This window comes from Triplophysa rosa, linkage group LG13, assembly GCF_024868665.1.
Source record: "Triplophysa rosa linkage group LG13, Trosa_1v2, whole genome shotgun sequence".
Taxonomy (NCBI): domain Eukaryota; kingdom Metazoa; phylum Chordata; class Actinopteri; order Cypriniformes; family Nemacheilidae; genus Triplophysa; species Triplophysa rosa.
In genome coordinates, this window is record NC_079902.1 from 23,819,903 (window position 1) to 23,836,164 (window position 16,262).

At 40.9% G+C, this 16,262-nt stretch overlaps 2 protein-coding genes and 1 long non-coding RNA gene across 6 annotated transcripts in view; 2 read left to right on the forward strand and 1 right to left on the reverse strand.

The window, feature by feature from the left end:
- Nucleotides 1–204: 204 nt before the first annotated feature.
- On the forward strand, nt 205–4,530 carry gpc2 (glypican 2). The gene is made up of 11 exons (XM_057349645.1): nt 205–453; nt 793–951; nt 1,042–1,176; nt 1,242–1,417; nt 2,103–2,183; nt 2,286–2,451; nt 2,543–2,673; nt 3,117–3,254; nt 3,341–3,477; nt 3,554–3,726; nt 3,800–4,530. Exons 1-11 carry the CDS (start codon nt 306–308, stop codon nt 4,078–4,080), a joined length of 1,725 nt encoding a protein of 574 aa, XP_057205628.1. The 5' UTR covers nt 205–305; the 3' UTR covers nt 4,081–4,530.
- Nucleotides 4,531–6,652: 2,122 nt separating this feature from the next.
- Nucleotides 6,653–14,829, reverse strand: ap1ar (adaptor related protein complex 1 associated regulatory protein). Of its 2 annotated transcripts, XM_057349323.1 has the most exons (10): nt 14,528–14,827; nt 13,386–13,434; nt 12,982–13,008; nt 12,856–12,881; nt 12,084–12,180; nt 11,781–11,879; nt 11,173–11,240; nt 10,054–10,130; nt 9,361–9,468; nt 6,653–9,235 (listed from the first exon to the last, which is right to left on the reverse strand). In XM_057349323.1, the coding sequence occupies exons 1-10, from the start codon at nt 14,596–14,598 to the stop codon at nt 8,958–8,960; spliced, it is 900 nt and encodes a 299-aa protein (XP_057205306.1). In that variant the 5' UTR covers nt 14,599–14,827; the 3' UTR covers nt 6,653–8,957. The 2 variants fall into 2 exon arrangements, with proteins under 2 accessions (XP_057205306.1, XP_057205307.1); XM_057349324.1 differs by lacking the exon at nt 11,781–11,879 and having other exon boundaries at nt 14,528–14,829.
- The window catches only part of LOC130563637 (uncharacterized), a 30,548-nt gene continuing 28,802 nt past the window's right edge, over nt 14,517–16,262 (forward strand). For 2 of the 3 annotated variants that reach the window (XR_008964145.1, XR_008964143.1), the window contains exon 1: nt 14,859–14,969. This is a non-coding gene — a long non-coding RNA (uncharacterized LOC130563637). Of the gene's footprint in view, nt 14,615–14,858; nt 14,970–16,262 lie in introns of those variants that run through there. The other variant, XR_008964144.1, reaches the window with a different exon arrangement.

Below are 16,262 nucleotides of genomic sequence, written 5' to 3' on the forward strand. Positions count from 1 at the left end.
TAATGTGTCTGATTGACTGATTGAATGAAAAGGCTTGTGCTGTGAAGAGAAAGCAGGGGGTGGTGTGTGTCTATTGTTCAGACAGAGCTTGAGTGTGTGTGTGTGTGTGTGTGTGTGTGTGTGTGTGTGTGTAGATGGGGAGAAAGAGGGAGGGAGAGTGTGATTGGGGTGCATGTGGGGTGTGTGCGTGAACACTCAGCCGGGACAAAGACAGTCTGCGGGCTGATGGGATGGTGGAGGGTCTGCATCACTCAGAGGTTTAATCGTCTCCAGTATCTGTCAGCGCAAAGGACTGTTTTATTTTTATGATGATGATGATGAAGAAGATGGTCATGTTTGTAAGTTTGCTCGCGTTGTGCGGGTCAGCGGGCGGCACAAGGAGCTGTGGGGAGTCACGCCGGGTGTATGGAGAGAAACACACGCTGAACACAGCCCCACACACACACATCAACGGTAAGACCAACACACACACACAGCTTCAGCTTACAATGAATATATAATTAAAACAAAGAAGATGGATCATCATTTCCATTCATTCACCCGTCCATCCATCCACAGTCTGTCTGTCTATTTGTCTAGACGTCTGAAGTCATAAAATGTTTTTTTATGTTGATTCTGTAATCATCAACTTTACATTCTCCAGCAGCATGATAAAACACAAAAGTATTTTTGAAATGGCAGACTTTGAAGAAAGGTTTAAAAAGCATCTGAGGTTGACAACTGAACAATTCTGTAAATTCAACACGAAGCCTGACCGGAGTGAAGATGTTGGGATGTGTGTGTGATTGTCAGGAGAACATCTGCGCGTCTGCTCGCAGGACTACACCTGCTGCTCCAGTCTGATGGAGGACACACTAACACATCAGAGCGAAGCTGAGTTTCTGTCTGCGGTCCAGGACACCAGTCAGTTCCTGCTCACCACCTTCACACAGAGACATCACAGATTTGACGGTGAGGAGGACCTTGCAGAGAGCATGCGACATCTGGAGCTCTAACTGTGGCTAATGCTCTTTTTCTTGCCCTCTGACCCTGTGATGTCAGAGTTCTTCCGGGAGCTGATGGATGCGGCAGAAAAATCCATGAATCAGATGTTCACGCAGACGTACGGGCATCTGTACGCTCAGAACGCTCACATGTTCCGTCAGCTGTTCTCAGACCTGCGCGGCTACTACACAGGTGTGTGTTTACAGGAAAACACGGCAGTATACAGTATGTGTGTGATTGTGTGTGTTTTTGTGTAGGGGGTAGAGTGAGTCTGTCGGAGGTTCTGGCTGATTTCTGGGCAGGTCTGGTGGAGCGTGTGTTTACTCTGGTAAACCCTCAGTATGAGTTCAGTGAAGATTATCTGGAGTGTGTCAGCAAACACGCTGAACAACTGAGACCTTTTGGAGATTTACCACATAAACTGAGATTACAGGTTACAAAACCATCACACAACACACACACACACACACACACATGCACACACATGGTTTACGAGGACTGTCCATAGACGTTATGATTTTTATACCGTACAAACTGTATATTCTATTCTCTATCCCAAACATCACAGAAAACCTTTGGCATGTTTTTCCTTTTTAAAAAATCACCATTTAGTATGTTTTCTAAGCGATCTAGTTTACGAGGACACAGGAAGTAACACACACACACACACACACTGAACACACACACACACACACACACATCTGGTTTATTATCTCCGTGGGGACAGTCCATAGGCGTAATGTTTTTATACTGTACAAACTGTGTATTCTATCCCCTATCCCTAACCCTAAAGATCATAGAACACTTTTTGCATTTTTAGATTTGTAAAAAATATTGTTCTGTACAATTTATACGCTCTTTTGCCCATGGGGACCATTTTGGTCCCCACAGTGACAAGAGTCCCCATGTGTTGGTGTGCATTCAGGTTTAGGTCCCCACCGGGATATACAAACATGAACACACGCACACACACGCACGCACACTACAGAGGCACACACACTGAACACACAACCACATATATGTGAATTCACATACATTGTTCTGTTGTCAACCTCAGATGCTTCTGCCATTTCAAAAATATTTTTCATGTGAATCACGCGTGTGTGTGTGTGTTACAGGTGTCTCGAGCGTTAACTGCGGCGCGGGCGTTAGTTCAGGGTTTAGCTGCCGGTAGAGACATCGTGAGTAAAGCATCAAAGGTGAGTCAGTATTACTGTGCTTGTGTGTTTGTATGTCTTAAGAGTTGAATAGTAGTGTGACTGAATCTAAATGTGTGTGTGTGTGTGTGTGTGTGTCTTCAGTTGACTGTAGGGAGCGAGTGTGTGCGGGCTTTAATGCGTCAGTGGTATTGTCCGCTGTGTCGTGGAGTTCCCGCCCTCAAGCCCTGTCATTCGCTCTGTCTCAACGTCATGAAGGGTTGTCTGGCCAATCAGGCTGATTTAGACTCTGAGTGGAACAATTTCATGGGTGAGCAGAAGTATCTCTCGAGTGAGATGTGATTGTGTAGTGTGTAGTTTGTTTATAGTGTAATGATGCTGATGCGTGTCACTGGTGACAGACGCTCTCATGACGCTGGTGGAGAAGATCAGTGGACCGTTTCATTTCGAGCTGGCCGCAGATTCAATCGCTGTGAAGGTGTCTGAGGGAATCATGTACATGCAGGAGAACAGCATTACTATTTCTACTAAGGTATCAACACACACACACACTGGACATACACTCTCACACGCACACACATGTCTGGTTTACTATCTCCGTGGGGACAGTCCATAGGCGTAATGAGTTGTATACTGTACAAACACAGAATATTTTATCTCCTAACCCAACCCCTAAACCTAAAGATCATAGAACACTTTTTGCATTTTTAGATTTTTAAAAAATATTGTTCTGTACAATTTATAAGCTTTTTTGCCCATGAGGACCTCAATTTTGGTCCCCACAGTGACGCGAGTCCCCATGTGTTGGTGTGCATTCAGGTTTAGGTCCCCACCGGGATATACAAACATGAACACACACACACACACACACTTTAACACTAACAGACACGCACACACACTGAACACACTATCTCACACACACAAATTAAAAGACATACACACGTCTTCACACACACACACTGATGTCGTCTGCAGGTTTTTCAGGGCTGTGGGAATCCTCGACCGACCCTCGGCAGGAGCAAGCGCTCGCTCAGAGAGCGAGAGAGAGCTTTCAGAACCTACAGACCTGAAGAGAAACCCACCACTGCTGCGGGAACCAATCTGGACAGACTCGTGAGAGACAAACATGACACATCTCAAAATATACCAACATCAATCACAGAAAGACCGTGTCAGAATAATCACGTGTGTGTGGTCAGGTGGAGGCCTTACAGGAGCGTCTGCGGCCCATGAGAGGATTCTGGGTAGCTCTGCCCCACACCATCTGTAACGATGACAAGATGTCAGCTGATGTGACCAATGAGGATCGCTGCTGGAACGGACAGACACGCGGCAGGTGCTGAGACTCGCCTACAGCATATTCTATGTGAAACTGTAGAGATGTGTGTATCCAGTAACGTGTGTGTGTGTAGATACCTCCCGTCGGTTATGGCTGATGGTTTAGTCAATCAGATTAACAATCCTGAGGTGGAAGTCGATGTCGCTCAACCCAACGTTAAAACCCGACAGTTGATCATGGAGCTGCGAGTGGCCACAAACAGACTGAGACTCGCTCACAGCGGACGAGACGCTGACTTCATAGACGGTGAGGGACTTTTATTTCTGCTTCTCATTGTGTGTTTGTGTTTGGACATTATACACTGTGTGTGTGTGTGCAGGTGAGGCAGAGGGTTCGGGTGGTTCTGGACTCGGTGCTGAAGCGGGCGACAGGTTCAGTGAGGATTGGCCGGGTCACGTCTCTCCGCCTCGCAACACTGTGCCCATTGACAAACCGCCCCGCCCACGAGACAGAGCCCGCCCCCGGGACACGCCCACCAACAGAAGGAGCAGGGTGAATGGACGAGCCCGCTCTGATAGTGGGCGTGTCTCTCCTGCTCTCCTCCTCTCTCTCTCTCTGTGTTTTTTACTCAGTTTGTCTCAGTCTCTCGGCCGTTATTAAAGCGAACGAGCACAAACCTTAAACCAGCGACTGAACTGCTGCACTGTGTCTGCCGCCTCAAGTGAACTTCTTCTTTTGAAAGATTTTTACATTTGTAATGCAAACACTTTCTTTTTATTTGAAATACTGCTGTGCAGATCGAGTCGCGTTTCTGTATTTTTTCACTTTTGATTTGTGTGATCGGATGAAGTGATGTACGTAATCTTTCATCATTCTTCACTGATCTCATGTGACATTCTGCACTGTATATATATTTGTTTGAGGAACGTGTTTTATTCGTCGATTTATTTATTCTATATTTATATGTGATGTTGTGAGAACAAGTTTGATTGTTTTGCCGTATGTACAATCTTCATATGTGTGGAATGTGTGAGCCAACTGGATTTGGGTTTTAAGGAAATCTTCACTCTTCAAAATTTACTCTTGAAATAAACAGGTGAAGAACAACAGACCGACACCAACGAATCTGGAATCAATCTTTTTGTCTGGATCTTGATTCTTCAACACAAAACTGTGTTAAGTGAACAGTATTTAGGTTCTAGAATAAGAATATTGTTTAACTATTGACGGATGTTCCATAAAACCCTCGTCGTCAGCAAAGAATCTTGGCGTTCTATTCGATAGTAATCTGTCATTTGAGAGCCACGTAGCCAACACCTGTAAAATTGCGTTTTTCCATTTTAAGAATATATCTAAACTACGTCATATGCTGTCACTGTCAAATGCAGAGAAGTTAATTCATGCATTCATGACATCAAGACTAGATTACTGTAATGCACTGTTAGGTGGTTGCGCTGCAGGTTTATTACAAAAACTCCAACTGGTCCAAAACGCGGCAGCTCGAATTCTTACACGTACAAAAAAGTATGAACATATTAGCCCGGTCCTGTCAACCTTGCACTGGTTACCTATAAAGCATTGCGTTAACTTTAAAATCTTGCTTATTACCTATAAAGCCATACATGGTTTAGCTCCTCAGTACTTGAATGAACTCCTTTTGTATTACAGTCCTTCACGTGCATTACGCTCTCAGGCGTCCTGTCAGTTGGTAATACCTAGAATTTCAAAATCAAGTGCCGGTGGTAGATCCTTCTCCTATCTAGCGCCTAAACTTTGGAATAGTCTTTTTAATCTTGCATACACTACTCTTCCATAATATAAATCTTCAGAGGGTTTAGGCTGCATTAGTTAGATCAACCGGAACCAGAAACACAACTGATGTACTTGTTGCATCAAAGAGTACAGAACAGTACTCTACTCTCAGCCAGTCTTGTCTCATTGTTCCAAGGTTACCACAGCGAGCAGGATGCAGTTCATGGCCTGACCTGATGGTAGAGCGGAGAATGGGAAGTGGGGACCTGACAAGAGCTGAGATGATAGAGCTGGATAAAGGACGCGGTCACCTGACATGTCTTCACCACAAAATTTCAAATGCTATTAGATTATGAATGATAATCTTAAACTATAATTTACCTTATTAGTAAGTTTATTTATTTTATTTAGCCTTGTTGTGCAAGCACACAAACATGCCAAATATAAAAAATAAATGGATTACAATGTAAAAGATTATTATTGTGTACATAAAGATAAAAATTCGGCTTGTCATGTAGATGATCTGCTCGCGCGCTTTAACCTCACGCACGAGCAAATGCGTTTCCTCTCTGGAGAAGCGTCCAGTCTTTGCTCTTGCAAATTCCGCCGTGAAAATCGCGAATCCGCCATGGCGCGAGCGCAACTGGCTCTTAAAGGGAATGAGAGATGACACTCTGATTGGTTTATTGCACGTTACGCCCAAAAAACACCCATTACTCATTAAGAGAATCGGGACAACCCGTTTAGACCATGCGCCCGTTTTCCCGTCGTTAAACTAGCAAAAGTGGATTCGGACACGCCCTGAGTGCACATGGACCATGCGCATAGATCGTGAAAATAGGGCCCTTACTGTAGTATTTGTTAAAATGTCAAGTAAACAAAAAAGATTACGTTGAACAAAAACACGTGCCTAACTCAAACTTCACTTACTTTCATATTGAAATATATTATTTTTGACATCATAGATGTCAGTTACTGCTCAATAAGTGAAATAACACACTTCATGACTAATATTGTGCCTCCCTCAGCCTATAGGCACAAGCACCACTTAAAATAATACCCAAACTCAGCTAAATCTCAAAGATAAATCAACAAAAAGTCTTTCCTTTTACAGAAAAACACTTAAAAATGACAGTTAATCTGGAAAATGAATCTCCTAATGCAGTCAGATGCAAAGCATGCTGGGAACTACAGATCAACTGCCAAAGTAGTTATAACTACAAAATGATTTATGTAATCTCAACACAAAATACATAAATAACCTTATTTTGACCAATTTAAACGGGTTTAACAATACAATTGAGTTGGATTTACTTAATAATTTGTTCAATAAAAATTAAACAAAATAATTAAAATCTTTTAAAAATTATTCCCAAGATTTTTTTTACGTTATTTTAACTCAATTGTTTTGTTAAAAACAGGAACATAATAGCATAATTTAATAATCTCTTTTCATAAAATCATTTTTTTCAGGATGAAATCTTCCATCAGTTCAATGTTTATTCACATCTTTATACACCTGCTCCCAAACCCTTCAAACAACAGGAGCTTCAAAATCAAGGTAAAGAAATGAAACACTGGCGTGATCACGTTCAGGTGACATGTTGAGAGAATCAGAAAAGAACATGATTGTACTCCACACACATCTTTTGGTTGTAGTGACATTTTTGTTCACAGCATTATCGACTAGAACAGGGGTTTTCAAACTTTATGATGGCAAGGACCCCCAAATATGATTAACCTTTTGTAAGGCACCCCCTTTTCTAAAATATATATCAATCTATGTTTTTTTCTGTGTAAAGAAACGCTTAAAAATTTGTAGAATAAACAGTAAACAGAATATTATAAAGACAACATATTGTTTCTAAACCTAAATAGTCAGCAACAATTTCACTTTGAGTCCGAAAAAAGAAACTATAGTGAGAAAAACTCACTAGAAAGATTCAAATATAAACAATTCTGGAAACTATCCATAGCAAAAAACGCAGATAAACACTGTGGACTTTGATCATTTTTGCCTAATCTTTTTTCCTAGAAAATTTCTGGGGGACCCCTTGCATCCTTCTGGAGGCCCCTGGGGCCCCCTGACCCCAGTTTGAAAACCCCTGGACTAGAACACATAAGAGTGAAGCCTGAGCTCTTAAAGGCCTTTAGTGTTCATTATCAATCCTTCACATACACATCAGCATTCATTCAAACACATTTAAAGCTTTAGTGATATTTCAGATGAATTATCTTTTGGGGTTGACCCAAGACGCCCTTGAATATTAAGTACCAAATGTACTCTCAATACATCTGACGTTAACAATTTAGTGCCTTGTTTATTTATCCAGCGACAGATGTGTCAAAAAAGTCACAATTCACCCCAAAATCCAAACGGGGCAAAATAATTGCATAATATTTTAGGACTGTTGAGATTTTAAGCATTTAACTATGTTTTCATGACAAGTCAGAATGTACCAAAATCTCATTGAAATTTCAGAAACATTCAATACACAAAATATCATTATGATCCTAAAACGGACTTCATATACAATCTCTAGTTCATTTACATTCTGGGGTGAAGTGTGATGAATTAAATACAGATGTCATCCTGTATAGAGGATCACATTATTTGTATTAATAATCATCATCTACAGCAAAATTCATTCAATGTCTGGCAGTGTCTCCAGGATTACATTACATTCAAGTTTTCTCTCTCTTTTCTCTCCATTTCATCCAAGTTGTGAATAACCGATAGACAACATTAGTGGATCTGGAGCTGTGAGCCACAAAAACACAGCAAATGTTAAAAGCACTTGTGGAATGTTAATATTCTCAAATCCACCTCTCCATTGAGGCAACAAGTGTTTTCATTTCCTCCCTTTCTAACAGTGTGTGTCCTGCATACTTCAGACCCCAGCGGATGTTTCATGACCCTCACAGTTAAGATCTGCGTTACATGCAAAACACTGTCATCATTGTTTCATAGAAATGACAGAAAACAACAATGGCTCAAATGAACGATGCTTTCATCAAACCAAACACGTCTTCTACGACTGCACTTCATTCAGTTCTGTCAACTTTTGAAGTATTAAGTCCATTTTTCCAATTCTGATATTAATTTCAACGTTCAGCCAACATAGATATAAATCAGCGAAAATAAATTACGGATGCATTTAAAAACAAAAATCCTCAAGACTGATGAAATTATATTTCGTTTTAAGATAAAAAGTCTTAAGAACCATAAAGAGGAATGTGCTGTTCTGATTTGTGACAAAAGTTTAATTGTAATTTTCATAACAATCACTGTAATACAAGAAAAATCTACTTTAATGTGGAGAAATTATTTAAATCTTTAACTTGTCATACACTGTACATACTTTAGTTTATGATTTAAAGCCACAATAATGTATGTTTTGAAAGTCACCGGTTTACGGTTTTGTAAACGGTACACTTGTTTTATTATAATAAAGCCCCATCGAGAAGATTAGAAATGACAAAACATTTTTAATGTTGGCAGTAATTAAATTTGGTAGGAAAACATGCTCGACTATCATGAAAATATTTATGTCAAGATGCAAAGAATCTTAATGGTTCTCAAAAAACTAGGAGCAAATAAAAAGTAACCCTGATGTGTTCACGTGAGATTCATCCAATGATGAAGCACACATTCAATCGCTTCTGTAGTTGTTTTTGTTCCTTGTATTTTTCTGTCAGAATCATCACAATGATGCTGCGATATAAATAAGTTCTGTATTGTCTGACGGGTCTGCTGTGACATCACACTGAAAGCCCTATATGGACTATCTATCCTGATGCTCAGAGCTGTCTTTATGCTCCGCCTCCTCAGTGGGCGTGTCCAGAACTGGATTAACAAACCCCTCAAAGTCCTCATCGCCACGGTCACCACCGTCCTCGACATGAGCGCTCACAAAATCGTTCTCCCATTCCAGAGCGTTGGAGTCTTCTGAGGTGGAGGTGGGTCCGCTGCCCAACTGTTTCCCACCTGGATGAAGAGCCGCCCGTAAAATGTCCTCCTCTGTTTTGGAGCGCTCCCATGCGTGACCCATCCTGTTCATTCCTGATATAAAGAAACAAATGCATCTTAAACATCGAGACAATAAAAACGTGTTCCTTTTCTAAATATTACAGCAATACTGTTTGAGACAAACCCCGCCTGAAACTGATCATATTTCTGTCACTCACCCTCCTCATCCTCCCACTCCAGATCCAGTGAGGTGGCATCAGTTTTACTGGTGAAGTCCCAGCTGCTCTCGGTGTTCGGGGTCACTGCGTTCGTTTCAGAACTGAGTCCTTTAAAACCACACACAAAGTTTGTGTGTTCATTTTGAAAATAACATGATATCCTTGGTTTTTACTTTGATATGCATTTTCAGCTGTTGCACCCTTTATAGAGAGGAATGTGCCGCTCCAAATCATACTTATTCAATTGAGTTTGGCACAGGTTAACTCCACTCGAAGTGTAGAAACATCAACAAGCAAAACTAATGCTTCTGAGCTAAATTTCAAGTGTCCCAGAAAAGGGTATGAATACTTATGCAATGTACTTATTTTAGTTTTTTATTTTTAATAAATTTGCAAAGCTGTCAAAAATCAGTTTTTTGTTTTGTCATTATTGTGCATGGAGTGTAGATTAATGTAAAAAAATAATCATTTAAAGTAGTTTAAGATAAGGCAGCAGCATAACAACATGTGAATAAAATGAAGGGGGTTGAACACTTTTGCAAGCCACTGTATATTTGAATAAAATAAAATAAAAATCACATTTTCACATTTGAACTTCACTATTGGCCTCTGCTGTACGTTTTGTTTTTTCACAAAGTGCAAAAATTTGATGAAAAATGAAAAAGTGCATCATTTGGACCAAACATAACTCACTGTTGGAGCGGTAAGCATCAGACTGAGCTTTCACATTCCGCAGATAGAACACATCAAACTCTTCGTCTGACTCTTTGCTAAAGAAACAGAACCCACACACGTGATTACCTCATCACACAAGCTGTGACATCATCAGAACAGAGATAATTACTACAGTATGACTGTATAAGGCTGTGTTCACTTTTGACTTATTTTTTAACAAGAAAAAGTTGACAATGGCACTTTTTGTAAAAGAAAAAGCTTGCAGCGTTGTGGTTAGTAACTACAGTACAATACTAATTTCTTGCTAGAAATGCAATCAAAGTTTTCGAAAGTGAAAATCAAACTTTTACACAAAACCATGCTCAAACCAGCGTCTCGGCCGCCATTTTATTTTTTTCTAGCTTGATCCTGCATTATTTGTAAGATTTAGATGCATCTAACGTCCCCGCCAAAGGAAGTAGTTGCTTTTAGGAACTTGTTAGCAACCGCCGTTTGTAAGACACAATAAGGCCCGATTCACATTTCGTGTCTTTTCCGTGCGCATATTCGTTATTTTAAATGTAGACGCGGGGGGCGACACGGTCGGCACCGCATCGAGATGGAAATAGTTCAACTATTCGGAGAGCCGCGTGCGTGCGCACCGCGGGTCATTTAAAGAGAGAAAGCAGCGCTGCTCGCGTTTTCCGCACGGTTTTAGACGCGAAATGTGAATCGGGTCAAAGGCTTTAAAATATCACAAGCGGGTTATGACTGGTGTTTTTTTTGTCATAGAATAAAACGTGAAAATATCTAGAGGTTTAGTTAACCACAGACCTTATTTCAGGCGATTTAGCAAAAACCCACTCAGAAAACCCAAAGACTTTGGAGCGATGAAACCGCAAGTCTTCAAATGCTAACTGGCTTCAGGAGTTTGCACACAAAAACACTCCCTATAGCACTATAGGATCTAAACGCATTCAATGTCAATGTGTTTGTGGTCTTATATATATATATAATCTGTATTTCTTTTTATATATTTTTATTCTGTGTAAGTGCTATTTGTATGCACCATGGGTCTGAGAGTAACGCAATTTCAATCCTCTATATGTATGTACGGCCCATGTGGCAGAATTGACAATAAAGCAGACTTAGACTTACGGCTTGTGTCGAGCATCATTGCTCTGCGCTTCTGTCCGGAGTTTGATCCTCTTTGACTGCGGCTTCCCCTGAAAACACAAGTTTAAAAAACGATGGGTGCCACATATATTCCACCAAAAGTGTTTTAAATCTATGAAGTGATGCAGCTGAAATGATTTCCATCAGCTTGTGCCAATGTTTGGTGTCCTGCTGAGATACAAACATCAAGTGTAACAGATGGTCAAATGATCCACGGATCACAAACAAACCAAATCATGAGGGCAAATAAAAAGAAACACAATCATGGGAACAAAAATGCAAACGGGAGAAGATGAAGGACATTTACTGTGGTATTACTTCAGTTAGTCGATTTTTATTTACACCATTTGGAATCAATCGAGTTTAATTAGTGTTAATGCTGAGTTTAAATTTCATGTCAAAAGAACATTAAGAGTCTCTGATGTGAACTATTCATCGCACATTATCATTTATTTAAGACGCTTTGGTTTGAATGACAGCAGACAAATGATGAACAGCACATCAGTCAGATTCCAGTCGTGTTGCACAGAACCGAAGGCGTCATAGATTTGTAAGAGAAGGATGGGGCGTGCTCTCTGTCAACGCCTCACCTCCTTTAGCTTTCGTTCCATAGCGAGCCGCGCTGCCTCGCGCTGGGCGGCAAATAATGCCTCCTCTTCTAGCCTTAACTTCTCCTCTTCTGCCACTAACTGGGCAGAAATCACAAAAGAAAAAAAGAAGGTTAACTAAAAGCAGGGGTAAGAAAAACGAAAAGAAAGAGGACAAACTCCTGACAAAGCAAAGGTGCTGCTGACAGCGTCGTGGGAGGTCAACGGCATTTTATGTTTCGCTAAAAATCAAATGAAATGAAAAATAATGTGGATGGGCGATAGCGAGACAGAGGAGATCTGTACCTCTGCGTTCAGCTTCTCGTCGATCAGCGCCTGTGCGTCTGAGATGGCAGTGTAGCGATGCTCCTTCAAGTGTCCCATCTCCTCCTCAATGATGGGTCTGGACCAATGAGAGGAGAGAGCAGAGGTCAAACGCAAGCCACACCTCACACACACCCACAGTTCAGTCAGACATTCAGCCGTTTCTCAATTCCAAGAACGTAACGAACAGACTTGTGTTCTCGTGGCAGCCTCGGATGGATGGACGCGCCGCAGTGACTTCAAGCGGGTTCAGTACGTGCGCAAGGCTGCATTCGATGCATCCTTGATATCGAGAACACATCCGTGTACTTTCATGCGTTCTCTGTTCTTGAGTATCGGAACCGGACTTTGACGCCTATCGATGATGTAGAGCGAGAACACGAGGACACAAGACCGCATATTGAGAAACGGCCATTTGAGAACTTTTAAACAAGGTAATATACAGATTCAGACTTTCTAAAGTGGAACAGCGAGCCAATCGAATTGCAGCAGGCGATTCTCTCATTGTTATTGGCCGAAACGTCTCACACTGATGTAATATAAATAGCCATCAGCATCCTCCGACATCAAACTCGTGAGCGTCTTTGAAAGTTGATCATACAGCAGAAAACCGTGTAAGTGCTAAAACACAGTTCACACCTGCTCCGCAATCTAAATAAGAGCAGATGTGTTGGCAGTCAGTCGGAGTCAAACCTGAACATCCGACAGACTGTGATGTGTTCTACAGTAAGTGAATATCACACAGATGTGGTACCTGGGGCCGCTTTGAGAACTCTCCCCCTGAAACAGACGACAAGAGTCATGAAGTTAGCAAAAGAGGAGCGACATAAATGAAGTGTGAAGTGAAATCTAACAGTGATGTTGTGTGACGTGTTCTGACCTCATCGCTCTCCACAAGATTCTCAAACTGTAACACAAAAGCACAGAACAGCAAAGTCACACAATCTGCGAAATCTGTATGTTTAAATAGATTAAAGGGACAGTTCACAAAATTTCATCATTTTATCGTTATTTAGTTATTATATGCATCTCGTGTCATGTCAAAGCTGTATGGGTTTCTTTCTTTCTGCAGAACACAAGAGAAGATATTTTGAAGAATGTTGAAATTCAAACAACACTCAACTCCATTGTATGAACACAAAACCGCCGAGACATTTCTCAAAATATCTTCTTTTGTGTTCTACTGAAGAAACTGAACTCGCATACAGGTTTAGAGAGTGAATAAACGCTGACAGAATGTTTGCTTTTGAGTGAACGGTCCCCTTGAAATGGCTGAAAATGTACCTCTATTGTATAGTGTTCCCCAGCTGTGCTACTTTTGAAGTACTTTGACCTATTAGCAACAAAAAATCAATGAGATAACGCCCACTTTCAGGTCTCTGGATCAGATCAGGGATCTGATCATCACAACATGACTGGAAAAAATTAAAAAAGACTGATTTGGTACTTTCAGAAACTGAATGATATTTATATTATTTATACAACATGTTATTTACAAGGTACAAAAACATGACAGACTTTTTCGCACATGGATGTCTTGTTTGACAGTCACTATCTTAAATGACTACAAATGAATGCGTTTCATGAACAAAGTTAAACATTTTAAGATCTGAATTTTACAATCAATAAAAACACAGATATTGGTGGGCAAACCCAATATTCAAACTCGTAAGACGGTACAGATGAGAGATGACTGTAAGGTTATACAGACTGATGTCCACCGGTGATTCTGGGCGGAGTCCTCTGATGTCAACTAATGCGGAAACCACAGAGGAATCATTTAAACGAGTCGTTCGAACAGGGCGTTTCAATGAGCCGGTTCAACGGATTCATTGATTTGTGTAGTAATCACTCCAAAAACTCCACAGAAAATACGTGTAGGAAGATAATATATATATATGTAAACCCGTGCTTTTATCTGAATCACAAAATACTCTGCTTACCAGTTTCTGAATGTAATATTAAATAATTCCCCATTTAAAAGCCGCACTGTTGTTTTTTACTGGCATCACTGCTATGTTAAGCCATTTGAGTACGAATGTATAATATATAAATAATGTATAAATGACACAAAATAATATAAAAACAAACTGTCTGCGAGTGATTAAAAAAACCTGTGCGAATCGGTTCAGTCGAAGCATCGAAAGAACAGTTTCAAATACACGATTCGTTCGCGAACCGGACACCAATTCAACTAATACCAGTCGTATTCCAGTGATATCCAACTGTGTGTGTTTACAACAACCACACATCTACAATAACAGATTTCAGTCAAACCTTACGACCCGACACCGAGATTGTCAGCTGTTTTTCAGTATTTCTGGGCGTGTTTTTTCTGATACCACATACAAACCGGCGATTCACGAACAACTCCGCTGCGCTAACAGATAAAACAATGACTATTATATAACATGTAAATGACTCACCCTCCTCCTCTTTGGATCCGGTTTGCTTCCCTTCTGAAGAGCCCGAAACATTGAGCCCAGCAGTTCCCCATGGCATACCCGGATCAGGTGTGTGTGTGTGTGTGTGTGTGTGTGTGTGTCAGCTCCTCTTACATCCCTGATTCAGAACTCGCTTCTTGACACACTTCTGTAGTAGTAAAGACTTTCTTCTGCATGGTCCGCTGGCCGGTTCGCGCAGGTAAATCACCTGCGCACGCTTGACTCGCGCGACCGCATCATTCATCACACATCCTCGCGTCCACGGCCTGTAAACGTCTATTGTTTCCTCTTCCTGACAACTGTACACGTGATTAATGTTTAAAATACGGCGAGTGGGGAGGGTCACGCGCTGTAATGACATCTCCAGGACTCCGGAGGGCGCCAAAGATTAACAGCGCAGCGCCGAACGCGTGCTCTTCTTCAGGTGGGTCGTTTCTTTAGTGCGGTAAAGTAAATGTTTCCATCAAACATTCCTAAAGTCACAATTTAACGATTCAGATAATAAGCGTAGTTACCACAGTGTCACAGTTAAGAACATTTGGGTGAATTTATGGGATTTGGGCTACTTCACTTGCTGCATTCGAGCACTGCATCTTTTATCTTTAATGCCTGGATGGAGAAGATTGTAAATGTGACAGGTGTGCCATAAAGTGGCGGTCCTTGAGTTTGTTTTGAGTAAGCATATCGTCGTTGTTTTTATTAGACACACACACTTTGTGTAATTTCAAAACACATCGCTTCAGCAGCAGGCTTCATTGGTTTTAAAAACCAGAGGTAAATTAATGTCCCAGTGAAATTAAAAACGGCAATTCTTATTTTTTCATGAAATATTGTAGCGTTTATAGTAAATATCTTATCAACGTGTGTCGTTTTCTTTTTAAAATTGATGTACCATCATAATCTTGAGTTAAAATCTGAAAATGCACCTCCGCCCTGAAATGACTATCCGTCTCAAATGACGTAAACTAGACGGCTTGGGCGGAGCAGAGCCATTGAGAGAGAGAGAGAGTTCTGCCAACTCCGTTGACTCCAATGGAACAGGTTTTTTCACAGCAATGGAGGTGCTCAATAGTTCCCGGAAGTTACTAGTAAGGCATGGAGCTGCCACTAAACAGACCAACTGAGGTAAACTTTTAAGCCATTTAAAGACGAAAACCATTTAATGAATAAAAAAATGAAAGAAATAAAGCATTTAAAGAGAAAACATAACTTCCTGGAACTATCTGAAGGCTCCGTGAATCACGTGACACTCCAGCGTTTTGGACATCTGTTGGCAGAACTCTCTCTCTCAATGGCTCTGGGCCGGAGCATCTGTTAACTCCTCCCCTTCAGCTGTCTGTCTGCTGCCAGTTTCACAGCTGTTTTTACACATCCAATCAATTCGCAGTGAAAAACGCAAGCCACGCCCACTAATTTTCTCCTTTTCACTCGTAAATGTGTCAGAATACGGAAGTAAAAACATCTTAAATAAACTAAAGCTGGTCAAGCGTCGATTTTCTTCATAGTTCGTGGTCTATAATTGTGAAGACCGCCCTAATGTAATATAGCCCTTATACAAAATAAATGTAATTATCTTAAAAAAAATTATGGTAGAAACATAAACTCAAGTTTCACTTCAATCCAGGTTCACTTATACAGCTCTGATTTACAGTGTTGCATTGTTTCAAAGCAGCTTTACGTGGAAAAAAATAAATCACATAAACGATGAAAGTTATTC